Raw genomic sequence first — 14,081 nt, 5'->3', positions numbered from 1 at the left:
TGACTACTCGATAGTTCAGTGTGCCATGCTTTACGGCTTAGAACCGGGACTTCAACGACGTTTTGAACGTCATGGAGCATATGAGATGTTCCAGGAGTTGAAGTTAATATTTCAAGCAAATGCCCGGAATGAGAGATATGAAGTCTCCAATAAGTTCTATAGCTGCAAGATGGAGGAGAACAGTTCTGTCAGTGAGCATATACTCAAAATGTCTGGGTATAATAATCACTTGATTCAAATGGGAGTTAATCTTCCAGATGATTGCGTCATTGATAGAATTCTCCAATCACTGCCACCAAGCTACAAGAGCTTTGTGATGAACTATAATATGCAAGGGATGAATAAGACTATTCCCGAGCTCTTCCCAATGCTGAAAGCTGCGGAGGTAGAAATCAAAAAGGAGCATCAAGTGTTGATGGTCAATAAGACCACTAGTTTAAAGAAAAAGGGCAAAGGGAAGAAGAAGGGGAACTTCAAGAAGAATAGCAAGCAAGTTGCTGCTCAAGAGAAGAAACCCAAGTCTGGACCTAAGCCTGAAACTGAGTGCTTCTACTGCAAGTAGACTGGTCACTGGAAGTGGAACTGCCCCAAGTATTTGGCGGATAAGAAGGATGGCAAGGTGAACAAAGGTATATGTGATATACATGTTATTGATGTGTACCTTACTAATGCTCGCAGTAGAACCTGGGTATTTGATACTAGTTCTGTTGCTAATATTTGCAACTCGAAACAGGGACTACGAATTAAGCGAAGATTGGCTAAGGACGAGGTGACGATGCGCGTGGGAAATGGTTCCAAAGTCGATGTGATCGTGGTCGGCACGCTACCTCTACATCTACCTTCGGGATTAATATTAGACTAAATAATTATTATTTGGTGCCAGCGTTAAGCATGAACATTATATATGGATCTTGTTTGATGCGAGACGGTTATTCATTTAAATCAGAGAATAATGGTTGTTCTATTTATATGAGTAATATCTTTTATGGTCATGCACCCTTGAAGAGTGGTCTATTCTTCTTGAATCTCGATAGTAGTAACACACATATTCATAATGTTGAAGCCAAAAGATGCAGAGTTGATAATGATAGTGCAACTTATTTGTGGCACTGCCGTTTAGGTCATATCGGTGTAAAGCACATGAAGAAACTCCATACTGATGGACTTTTGGAACCACTTGATTATGAATCACTTGGTACTTGCGAACCGTGCCTCATGGGCAAGATGACTAAAACGCCATTCTCCGGTACTATGGAGAGAGCAACAGATTTGTTGGAAATCATACATACAGATGTATGTGGTCCGATGAATATTGAGGCTCGTGGCGGATATCGTTATTTTCTCACCTTCACAGATGACTTAAGCAGATATGGGTATATCTACTTAATGAAACATAAGTCTAAAACGTTTGAAAAGTTCAAAGAATTTCAGAGTGAAGTTGAAAATCATCGTAACAAGAAAATAAAGTTTCTACGATCTGATCGTGGAGGAGAATATTTGAGTTACGAGTTTGGTGTACATTTGAAACAATGCGGAATAGTTTCATAACTCACGCCACCCGGAACACCACAGCGTAATGGTGTGTCCGAACATCGTAATCGTACTTTACTAGATATGGTGCGATCTATGATGTCTCTTACTGATTTACCGCTATCGTTTTGGGGTTATGCTTTGGAGACGGGCGCATTCACGTTAAATAGGGCACCATCAAAATCCGTTGAGACGACGCCTTATGAACTATGGTTTGGCAAGAAACCAAAGTTGTCGTTTCTGAAAGTTTGGGGCTGCGATGCTTATGTGAAAAAGCTTCAACCTGATAAGCTCGAACCCAAATCGGAGAAATGTGTCTTCATAGGATATCCAAAGGAGACTATTGGATACACCTTCTATCACATATCCGAAGGCAAGACTTTTGTTGCTAAGTTCGGAAACTTTCTGGAGAAGGAGTTTCTCTCGAAAGAAGTGAGTGGGAGGAAAGTAGAACTTGACGAGGTAACTGTACTTGCTCCCTTATTGGAAAGTAGTGCATCACAAAAAACTGTTTCTGTGACACCTACACCAATTAGTGAGGAAGCTAATGATAATGATCATGAAACTTCAGAATAAGATACTACTCGTAGATCAACCAGAGTGAGATCCGCGCCAGAGTGGTACGGTAATCCAGTTCTGGAAGTCATGCTACTAGATCATGATGAACCTACGAACTATGAAGAAGCGATGGTAAGCCCAGATTCCGCAAAATGGCTTGAAGCCATGAAATCTGAGATGGGATCCATGTATGAGAACAAAGTGTGGACTTTGGTTGACTTGCCCAATGATCGGCAAGCAATTGAGAATAAATGGATCTTCAAGAAGAAGACTGACGCCGACGGTAATATTACTATCTACAAAGCTCGACTTGTCGCAAAAGGGTTTCGGCAAGTTCAAGGGGTTGACTACGATGAGACCTTCTCACCCGTAGCGATGCTTAAGTCTGTCCGAATCATGTTAACAATTGCCGCATTTTATGATTATGAAATTTGGCAGATGGATGTCAAAACTGCATTCATGAATGGATTTCTGGAAGAAGAGTTGTATATGATGCAACTGGAAAGGTTTTGTCGATCCAAAGGGAGCTAACAAAGTCTGCAAGCTCCAGCGATCCATTTATGGACTGGTGCAAGCCTCTCGGAGTTGGAATAAACACTTTGATAGTGTGATCAAAGCATTTGGTTTTATACAGACTTTTGGAGAAGCCTGTATTTAGAAGAAAGTGAGTGGGAGCTCTGTAGCATTTCTGATATTATATGTGGATGACATATTACTGAATGGAAATGATATAGAATTTCTGGATAGCATAAAGGGATACTTGAATAAGAGTTTTTCAATGAAAAACCTCGGTGAAGCTGCTTACATATTAGGCATAAAGATCTATAGAGATAGATCAAGACGTTTAATTGGACTTTCACAAAGCACATACCTTGACAAGATTTTGAAGAAGTTCAAAATGGATCAAGCAAAGAAAGGGTTCTTGCCTGTGTTACAAGGTGTGAAGTTGAGTCAGACTCAATGCCCGACCACTGCAGAAGATAGAGAGAAAATGAAAGATGTTCCCTATGCTTTAGCCATAGGCTCTATCATGTATGCAATGCTGTGTACCAGACCTGATGTGTGCCTTGCTATAAGTCTAGCAGGGAGGTACCAAAGTAATCCAGGAGTGGATCACTGGACAGCGGTCAAGAACATCCTGAAGTACCTGAAAAGGACTAAGGATATGTTTCTCGTATATGGAGGTGACAAAGAGCTAATCGTAAACGGTTACGTTGATGCAAGCTTTGACACCGATCCGGACGATTCTAAATCGCAAACCGGATACGTGTTTACATTAAACGGTGGAGTTGTCAGTTGGTGCAGTTCTAAACAAAGCGTCGTGGCGGGATCTACGTGTGAAGCGGAATACATAGCTGCTTCGGAAGCAGCGAATGAAGGAGTCTGAATGAAGGAGTTCATATCCGATCTAGGTGTCATACCTAGTGCATCGGGTCCAATGAAAATCTTTTGTGACAATACTAGTGCAATTGCCTTGGCAAAGGAATCCAGATTTCACAAGAGAACCAAGCACATCAAGAGACGCTTCAATTCCATCCGGGATCTAGTCCAGGTGGGAGACATAGAGATTTGCAAGATACATACGGATCTGAATGTTGCAGACCCGTTGACTAAGCCTCTTCCACGAGCAAAACATGATCAGCACCAAGGCTCCATGGGTGTTAGAATCATTACTGTGTAATCTAGATTATTGACTCTAGTGCAAGTGGGAGACTGAAGGAAATATGCCCTAGAGGCAATAATAAAGTTATTATTTATTTCCTTATATCATGATAAAAGTTTATTATTCATGCTATAATTGTATTAACCGGAAACATAATACATGTGTGAATACATAGAAAAACAGAGTGTCACTAGTATGCCTCTACTTGACTAGCTCGTTAATCAAAGATGGTTATGTTTCCTAACCATGGACAAAGAGTTGTTATTTGATTAACGAGATCACATCATTAGTTGAATGATCTGATTGACATGACCCATTCCATTAGCTTAGCACCCGATCGTTTAGTATGTTGCTATTGCTTTCTTCATGACTTATACATGTTCCTATGACTATGAGATTATGCAACTCCCGTTTGCCGGACGAACACTTTGTGTGCTACCAAACGTCACAACGTAACTGGGTGATTATAAAGGAGCTCTACAGGTGTCTCCAAAGGTACATGTTGGGTTGGCGTATTTCGAGATTAGGATTTGTCACTCCGATTGTCGAAGAGGTATCTCTGGGCCCTCTCGGTAATGCACATCACTTAAGCCTTGCAAGCATTGCAACTAATGAGTTAGTTGCGGGATGATGTATTATGGAACGAGTAAAGAGACTTGCCAGTAATGAGATTGAACTAGGTATGGGATACCGACGATCGAATCTCGGGCAAGTAACATACCGATGACAAAGGGAACAACGTATGTTGTTATGCGGTCTGACCGATAGAAGATCTTCGTAGAATATGTAGGAGCCAATATGAGCATCCAGGTTCCGCTATTGGTTATTGACCGGAGACGTGTCTCGGTCATGTCTACATTGTTCTCGAACCCGTAGGGTCCGCACGCTTAAGGTTACGATGACAGTTATATTATGAGTTTATGCATTTTGATGTACCAAATGTTGTTCGGAGTCCCGGATGTGATCACAGACATGACGAGGAGTCTCGAAATGGTCGAGACATAAAGATTGATATATTGGAAGCCTATGTTTGGATATCGGAAGTGTTCCGGGTGAAATCAGGATTTTACCGGAGTACCGGGAGGTTACCGGAACCCCCCGGGAGGTATATGGGCCTTAGTGGGCCTTAGTGGAAGAGAGGAGAGGTGGCCAGATATGGGCCGCGCGCCCCTCCCCCCCTTCATCCGAATAGGACAAGGAGAGGGGGCCGGGCCCCCTTCCTCCGCTCTCTCCTCTTTTCCCCCCTCCACGAATGCTATTCCAACTAGGAAAAGGGGGGGTCCTACTCCCGGAGGGAGTAGGACTCCTCCTGGCGCACCTCTCCTGGCCGGCCGCACTCCCCCCTTGAGCCTTTATATACGGAGGTAGGGGCACCCCCTAGAGACACAAGTTGATCCACGTGATCATATTCTTAGCCGTGTGCGGTGCCCCCTTCCACTATAGTCCTCGATAATATTGTAGCGGTGCTTAGGCGAAGCCCTACGACAGTAGTACATCAAGATCGTCACCACGCCGTCGTGCTGACGGAACTCTTCCCCCACACTTTGCTGGATCGGAGTCCGGGGATCGTCATCGAGCTGAACGTGTGCTAGAACTCGGAGGTGCCGTAGTTTCGGTGCTTGATCGGTCGGGCCGTAAAGACGTACGACTACATCAACCAAGTTAAGGCTTCCGTTGTCGATCTACAAGGGTACGTAGATCACACTCTCCCCCTCTCGTTGCTATGCATCACCATGATCTTGCGTGTGCGTAGGAATTTTTTTAAAATTACTACGAAACCCAACAGCAGCTTGTTCCGCGACCCCCTCGTGCCAACATCATCTCTGGCAAGTGGGTGTTTCGCCACAAGACTCGCCCGGATGGTTCTCTCGAGCGCTACAAGGCTCGATGGGTGGTTCGTGGTTTTCGGCAACGCGCGGGCGTGGACTTCACTGACACCTTCACCCTGGTTGTGAAACCGGGCATGATCCGCGCCGTCCTTCAGCTGGCCGTCTCACGCACCTGGCCTGTGCATCAGTTGGACGTTTCCAATGCCTTCTTGCATGGTCATCTCGCCGAGCAGGTGTTCTGTGAGCAGACCACGGGTTTCGTCGATGCCGACCACCCCGACTTCGTGTGCTTTCTCTCCCGCTCTCTTTACGGGTTGAAGCAGGCACCTCGGGCTTGGTTCCAGCGTATCGCAGCCTTCCTGCAGTCTCTGGGCTTTCGGTCCACTCGATCCAATGCCTCACTCTTTGTGTATCATCAGGGAGCTGACACTGCATATCCGCTGCTCTACGTCGATGACATCATCCTCACGGCGTCCGCCCCCGATCTCCTTCAGCGGCTGACTACTTGTCTTCGTGATGAGTTCGCCCTCAAGGACTTGGGGCCCCTGCACTACTCTCTCGGCATTGAGGTGATCCGCCGGGCTGATGGTTTCTTTCTGCATCAGCAGAAGTACACCCACGAGCTCCTTGAGCGTGCCGGCATGCTTAATTGCAAGCCGGCGCCCACCCCCGTCGACATGAAGGCGAAGGTCTCTGCTCTGGAAGGGTTTCCCGCGTCCGATGGAGCGTTTTATCGCTCTATCGTCGGTGCTTTACAATACTTGACGCTGACTCGCCCGACCTGCAGTACGCTGTCCAGCAGGTGTGCCTCCATATGCACGCCCTGCATGACTCTCACTGGGTTTTGGTGAAGCGTATTCTCCATTACATACGCGGCATCATGTCCTTGGGACTCACACTGACAGCCTCCACCTCCACCGACCTCGTGGCCTACTCGGATGCTAACTGGGCTAGCTGCCCCGACAGGCGACGCTCTACGTCAGGCTACTTCGTCTACCTTGGGCCCTCGTTGATCTCTTGGTCATCGAAGCGGCAGCCCACGGTCTTCCGCTCCAGCGCCAAGGCAGAGTATCGCGTCGTGGCTAATGTCGTGGCCGAGTTCTCTTGGATACGTCAGCTGCTACAGGAGTTGCTTTGTGATGTTCACAAGGCCACTCTTGTCTACTGCGACAACGTCAGCGCGGTCTACCCCTCCGCCAACCCGGTGCACCATCGACGGACGAAGCATATTGAGCTCGATACTCACTTCGTGCGCGAGCAGGTTGCCCTTGGTCGTGTTCGAATTCTCTACGTGCCGACGAAGCAACAGTTTGCTGATGTGATGACTAAGGGATTGCCTACTCCCGTCTTCGAGGAGTTTCGGTCCAGTCTTTGTGTCTCCAGCGACGCTTCGACTGCCGGGAGGGGGGGGGGGTTGAGTATCTATTTTATATTGCACGTGTATTGGAGTTGTGGCCCACCTCCTAGTCTTGTATAGTTGAGGTTGAGGCCTTCCTCGTATTATATATACGTGCACCAGCACCCCGATCAATACATCGTATTGTAAATCATCTATCCACACCAACGAAATCGATCTCCTCGTTCGCTCCTGGTCGATTTTGCCCAGAGAGCTTACTGATACAATAGATGGGTGTGTGATGTGTGGTTGGTGAGTTTATTATCATCCCTTGAATTGGATGAATTTCATCATAAGAAAAAAAAAGAATCTGGTCATAGTAAATTGGGTGTCATATGATTTTTTAGCTGAAGGATGGCCGTAGCGGTGGCTCAAGCTCTGCCTCTGCCACACATACACACTATTGGGCCGCCCCAACATAGGAGTGGCGGATCTGGTCGAGAATGGCGCTTCTCCATGGTCGGCGCGGTCGGCGCCTCTCACGGTCGCTCTCCAATCATGATGAGCAAAACACATAACGTCACCCAGTCCATGCAATATTTTTTCTATCTCCATCCACTTAATTAATTCATAGAAGGTAAAGTCTATGCGTCTTAAACAAACTCAATTATCAAACAATATGGCTCAACCTGGCAGTTGGGTCGGGTTTGGTCGGGTCGACCTCAACAAAACTCATACCCGAATGCTTATCGGGTACATCATAGACCCATGACCCTACCCATGGGTAGGAAATCACACCCATGCCCAAACCCATTGGGTAAGCCAACCCAATCGGGCACCCATCGGGCATTTCAATACAAACAATTTTTTTACAGCCTTACTACTTTTTTTAGATGAAGGATGGTGGCCCATACCCTATCCATTCGGGTCGAGTGCCCATGGGCGCGACCTCCCATGGGTCGGATTGCCGGGTTGAAATATGGTGTTGATGGACAGGAAGGTTTAGCTAAGCTAAATAATTGTCTGCAATTCATTATAAAATTTGTAAATTAGATTATACAAAATTTGGATAACAATCTTTTTTTAAGTTTCAATCTATTATCAAAATTCATCGGAAGTACAAAGAATCTCAAACTGAATAAAAGTTGTATCGAGATTCCGAGAGCACCCAACAACTACTACCACTGTTAGAATGAGCCGTCGACCCGCCGTTGTCGTCGCTCTCCTACCGAAGCCGGCTTGACCTTGTCGATGACAACCCGTAAAGTCTTCGTGCGCGTGCCCCTAAGGACCAGTGCGCCCGGAGCCGCAGTTGTCGTCGTTGAACTGTTGAATAGATCTGAAGCAGCTGACACAAAATATCCCGACAAGACGAGAAAACCTAACCTTAGCGGCCCAAGAAGACGGCAGGAATCAACGTCGGAGCTCCGTTGAATACACCCAAATGGACGATCTTAAGGAGGATCAAAGTCCGAAAGACAAACTCAAAGAAGAGGTGCCGCCATCCGTCCAAAAGACAAAACAAAAACCTAACCTGAACCACTAATTAGAGCGGAGGCACCGGACCCCCCCGCCCCCCTCCCCGGTCACCAGCCACCGGAGGGACAGGGCAGAGGGGAGGTGAATCTATAGGCTCGTTGGTAAAGTTTGGAGGAAAGTGTTTACCGTAGCCATCAAGGGAAGAAAAACCTAATCTCTACTTCTTCTAAATTCGGATAACAATCTATTGAGCACTTGACACCAAACTTTCTGCACATGAGTTTTGTACTTTGTAGCACCGACCTCTTACGTGTAGATGAAATTAGGTGTGGTGCTACGTACCATATTTTTCTATGTGCTACGTGGATCATGCAAAGTGCTCTTATTTTGGCAACAAGTGTCCTTTATCCGAACAAAGAAGAAAAGAGAAGGACGTGGCCCTGGTCTATCCAAAGCAGATTAAGACACCAATGATTGTGTTTTTTTTTTTGTTTTTAACCAATAATTGTGTTTCTTTTTGTTTTTAATCAATAATCGTGTTACCATGTATACTTTATAAGCACGTAGATTCAGGTGGGGATTCTCTTCCCCCTGTGATTGTTTAAACAAATATAAGCACGTATAACTGTTAGTTTGATGAAATTGTTCTTGCTTTTTTTTTTTGAAAAATATAATACAGACCCTCACAACACGTATGCAAACTTACTCCCTGTGAATAATACAGTCCCATCTTCGTTAAAGTTGAACTCAGCAGACTGTCATTTTTTCCAGAGTGACCTATGCCGCACTGCACCGACGGCACGAGCATCATCAGCAAATACTGGAGACAACTCCAAGTCCTTCTCCGAGACGTTGAGAACATCCGCATCCATATCCATGCAGACACTGAAAACCTGGGATTGCACTAATCTCCCATATTATTATTTTTACCCCAATCATGCAACCTTAAAAAGGAAGAGAAAAAAGCACTCCAATCAGTCAGGTTGGTGCTCCATATCCTTGGCCAACCACGACCAATAATGTAAGCCACCAGCCCTCGTTTCAGACCCAGCCCGGCACGCGACGACACACAAGACAGAGCCCTCGCTCCTTCAAATACCTGACATCCCTATCCTATCGACCAAGAGCGAGAGTGAGTGACAGCATCGTTAGTACCTATCGAACGACCAAGAGCGAGACGAGAGTGAGTGACACCGCCTATCGGTTGCAAATGGCTGTCAAGGTCGTCGCCGGGAAGACCCCTGCCGCTCAGCCCAAGAGCGTGGGGCGGCGGCTGTGGCGCCTGGCGCGCACCGTCGTCTACCTTCTGCGCCGCGGCGCGCTGTCGTCCGGGCGTAAGCTCGCCATGGACCTCCACCGCAGCAGGGACGCCAGCAAGGCCCTCGCCGGCTTCGCCAACTTCCACCGCCGCGGCGCGGCTCGCTCTTGCTCCTCCTTCGTCGCAGCGAAGCACCGTGACGACGAAACCGCCGGCTGTTACAACAGCTACGACGCGGCAGACATCGCGAGGGCGTTCGAGATGCTCAACGACGGCGGGCGGCACCTCTTCGACGACGAGGATGGGGGGCTCGCGGCGGCGACGTCCTCTCCCGCCGCGTGGGCGTCGCCGGCCTTCGGGCGCAGCGCGGCTACGGGCCAGCTGCGCATCATCGACTCGCCGTTCACGGCGGGCGAGCACCAGCAGGTGGACAGGAAAGCCGACGAGTTCATCAGGAGGTTCTACCAGCAACTGCGTGCCCAGAAGAGCGTCTCCGCCACGCCGGAAAGCCGCGGCCACGTCCCAAGGCTGGTCGCCGCTCAATTTTAGAAATATTAGCGATGGACTGCTCGAGGCGGCCGCCGGTCGCCCGGCACGGGGAGCACAACGCTGCCATGTCTTCATCTTCAGACAACGTAAATCATCCACATGACCACATCCTCTGTAAACGACTAAACGTGAAACATTGTGCAATTTGAATTGTGGTGGTACGCTTGTATTGCTGTGTCGCTTTGGCTATCTGTCGTCCGGGGACTGTCAGTGACCCGGGTGAAAGCAGGCTACATCTACAGCTGTGGGTACATAGAAAGAAAGCATGGGAGGAGCTGGAAAATACATGGTTGAACCCGGCACTTCAGAAAATATTCTGAGAAACAGTTCCACCCGTGCAGCTCCACATTGAAAAACAACATTTTCTTTTGGCCCGCGCAAACAAGACCACAAAAATGTGTCGTGAAACGCTATTTAGAAGCACTGAAAATTGTCTTTTTTGAGGAGGCAAAAGAAAAAGGCATTTTTCTCGCAAAATTTTGTGTCGCACACATATTTTGTTTTGAAAATTTACATGTTTTAAAACATGTTTAAAATGCCTTTTTGAAAAGTGGGTTCATACGTACCAGGTTTCAAAGATGTTCAGTTCAGATACAAACTTACGTCGACTACAAACTACTGCAAACTACTAAGAGATTGTCCCAGTCAATGTCGGAGCTCAATCACCCTTGAGGGACCAGCCTCGTCGTCCTCCACCTTCTTCTTTTCCTTCCTCACCCCCTTCTTCACCGGCTTGTCTCGATGCACCGAGTACTCATACTCCTCCAACGCGAGGTGCATATTTTCCGCCCTAAACCTCGCCATGGTAACCTCATCCCACCGATGAATGTCGCATTGATCCAAGATGACCCGAGTCTCTGATGCATCTCCAATGTATCTATAATTTTTTATTGTTTCATGCTATTATATTATCAATCTTAGATACTTTATATGTAATTTATATCATTTTAACTAACCTAGTGCTTAGTGTCAGTTGTTGTTTTCTGCTTGTTTTTTGTATTACAGGAAATCTATACCAAATGGAGTCCAAACACGATGAAACTTTTCGACGATTTTTCTGGACCAGAAGACACCCTAGAATCTTTGGGGAGGACCAGAAGACCTACGAGGAGACGACAAGGCAACAGGACGTGCCCTGGGTGGTTGGGCGCCCTGATGTCTTGTGGGCCCCACATGGCTCCTTCTGACCTAATTCTAGCGTATAAATTATCTAATATTGAAAAAAAACAGAGCATCCACCGGAACTATTGTTCCGCCGCCGCAAGTCTCTGTTCTTCCGTGATCCCATCTGAAGGCCTTTTGGTACTCTACCGAAGGGGGAATCGATCACGAAGGGCTCCTATATCAACCTTAATTCACCTCGATGAGGTGTGTGTAGTGTCCACAAGATCTATGGGTCGACAGTGATTGGCTAGATGACTCTCTCTCTCTCTCTCTCTCTAATCTTCAATACAATGTTCTCCTCGGAGTTCTATTCAATGTAATCTTTTTTTGCGGTGTGTTTGTTGGGATTATTCATTAAAAGCAATTGAGCCTTTTGTGAACTTTATTATGTGTAATTGTTATAGTTATGTAATGCTTTCCGATCTATCAATTTTCTTTGGCCAAGTTGATGAGTAGTTCTTCAATGGAAGTGGTGCATAATAGTAGGTTCAATCTTGTGGTGTCCTCACCCAATAACAGAAGGGGTCGCTAACCTGCGACCCACGCGTGAAAAAGGATCCCCCACAGCGCACACCACTCATCCTAGAATTCCTGGGCCCGCCCATGTAGAAACGTTCCTTGGTTCCTGTGAAGCTCCAATGGTAGAACTTCAAGTCAGGTTTATTTTTTTTAGTTTCTGGTTTTTAGGTTCGGTTTTTCATTCCTATTTTACTTTTTTTCCTTTAGCTTTTTTTAATGTATGAACCCTCTTAAATTCCGGAACGTTTTCAAATTTGTGAACTTTTCTCAGACTCCCAAACCTTTTTAAGGTCACAAAATTTTTCAAATTCATTTAAAAAATCAAATATGTGAACATTTTCAAATTCATGAACTTTACGTAGATTCGCAAAACAAAATTGTGAACTTTTCTTAAATTTGTGAACTTCTTACAAATTCTCAAACCTTTCAAAAAACTGTGAACTTTTCTCAAATTCATGAATCTTTTCGAAATAGTGATTTTTTAAAATTCATGATTTGTTTGAAATTTTATATTTTTTTTCTCAAATTAGTGGATTTTTTATATCACATCTTTTAATATTTACGAACAATTTTTTGATCCGTGAACTTTTAAAGAAAATGAATTCTTTTTTAAGTTCACACTTTTTTCAGTCAATTGTCAATGATTTAGTGGTCGATGGTCAAAGGCAATCACGAAGGAGCGCTCCTTACAAAGGGAACAAGCCAACACTTCAGGAGCGCTCAGTGCGGGCAAAACATCCGAAGTTATTGGTTTCCGAATTTTTTTCCTTTCTGGTTTTCTGAATTTTTACCTTTTATACTATGACCTTCGTTTTTCGTTTTCCCCTTTCCGCGCGATACAGGTAGAAAAATGACGCGAAAGAAGCATGTATACGCGCGAGGTTGGTTCTCTGTTTCCTAGGTTTTTCCTTTATTTTTTCTATTTTATTTCGGTGGAATAGAGTTTTATGGGATAATTACGGGTGGGGTTTCCCTATCAAATGTCAACTTAAATGAAGTTTGTTGTAATCTTACTATGCTTTTGGCGCGCAACTCTTGCTCGCCTCTGACTCATTAAATTTTCATATAAACATCTTAAGGGGTATAGATCAAAGTATGTGTTGATCGTACAACGTATTTGTCACGGAACTAATATACATTTTATGCATCGGACAGCCACGTGGCACATGTGATAAAAACTCCAAAAAATTAAAAGAAAACAGCGGACGCAAATCGATGGAACACGAGGAAGCGTTAATCGCCGGTGCTGCTAGCAAATTATTAAGCCCGACATCCAAGATTTAATTAGGCCGTGCCGCGCCGCCGGGCAGCTCCGGCGTGACGAGCGCGCTGTAGATGTGTGCCATCATCCGCCGCTCGAAGTCGCCGCCAGCGGTCGACCGCGCCCGGGGCACCCGCTTCGCCCACAACTCGCCCTGCTCCCGGGGCTTCGTCGCCAGCGCCGCGCACGGCCGCCCGGCGCCCCCAGCCAGCGCCAGCATCGCGTCGACGTACGCGTCCCGCAGCCTCGCGAGCAGGCGCACCGGCGACAGCAGCGCGGCCGCGCGCAGCCTGGCCACGCCGGCCATCCACCGCAGACGGTGCTGCACGGCGCCTGCTGTCGCTGCCCGCGTCCTGCTCCCGGCCGCGCCGCCGAGGCGGGCCACCCTGAGGCTGCGCCGCGACGGCGAGCCGCCGCTGCCGAGGCGCTGGTAGTTCCTCCGCGCCCAGTACATCTGCACGCTCCGGCGCGGCCGGGACACGAGGCCGGCCATGCGATCGGAGAAGGCGCGTCTCGTGCTCTGCTGGCTGCTGCCGCGACGGGATGGCACGGTGATCTTAGCTGCGTGCGGTAGTCTGAGGTGAAGCTTGGCTTTGCTCTGTATATATATCGTGATGAGACCGCCGGCGCCAGCTCCGTCTGACTTGCTGCTAGCTCATCGTCACCGGCCTTGTTAACTCTTCTTTGTTGCCGGCGCAGTGATGGGGCGGTTGTGTCAAGATCGGCTTTGAATTGGTCGCGCTAGGCGGGTCGATGGTAAAAGAAAAAGGTATGCGGCCGCCAAAGCTGCACCCCGTCATATGTGTCGGCGGCCTAGCTACTGTACGACTCTGCTTCTGTTTCTACTCACTCACTCTTTGCCTCAAAACTCAAAATAAATAAAAACACTCACTCACTCTCTCGCATACTCGCCACATGCATATGTGTCCATCAAT

General features: G+C 47.0%; 2 protein-coding genes across 2 annotated transcripts; one reads left to right on the top strand and one right to left on the bottom strand.

Moving 5' to 3' along the window:
• The first annotated feature begins 9,514 nt into the window (after positions 1 to 9,514).
• LOC123182141 (uncharacterized) lies at positions 9,515 to 10,352 on the top strand. Its single transcript, XM_044594615.1, has one exon. The coding sequence runs from the start codon at positions 9,606 to 9,608 to the stop codon at positions 10,200 to 10,202; it is 597 nt and encodes a 198-aa protein (XP_044450550.1). The 5' UTR covers positions 9,515 to 9,605; the 3' UTR covers positions 10,203 to 10,352.
• A 2,590-nt stretch (positions 10,353 to 12,942) lies between these two features.
• LOC123182134 (uncharacterized) lies at positions 12,943 to 13,856 on the bottom strand. Its single transcript, XM_044594609.1, has one exon. It carries the CDS (start codon positions 13,637 to 13,639, stop codon positions 13,166 to 13,168), a length of 474 nt encoding a protein of 157 aa, XP_044450544.1. The 5' UTR covers positions 13,640 to 13,856; the 3' UTR covers positions 12,943 to 13,165.
• Positions 13,857 to 14,081: the final 225 nt, after the last annotated feature.

This window comes from Triticum aestivum, chromosome 1A (assembly GCF_018294505.1).
Source record: "Triticum aestivum cultivar Chinese Spring chromosome 1A, IWGSC CS RefSeq v2.1, whole genome shotgun sequence".
Classification (NCBI taxonomy): domain Eukaryota; kingdom Viridiplantae; phylum Streptophyta; class Magnoliopsida; order Poales; family Poaceae; genus Triticum; species Triticum aestivum.
This window is presented reverse-complemented; position numbering and strand designations above follow the sequence as displayed.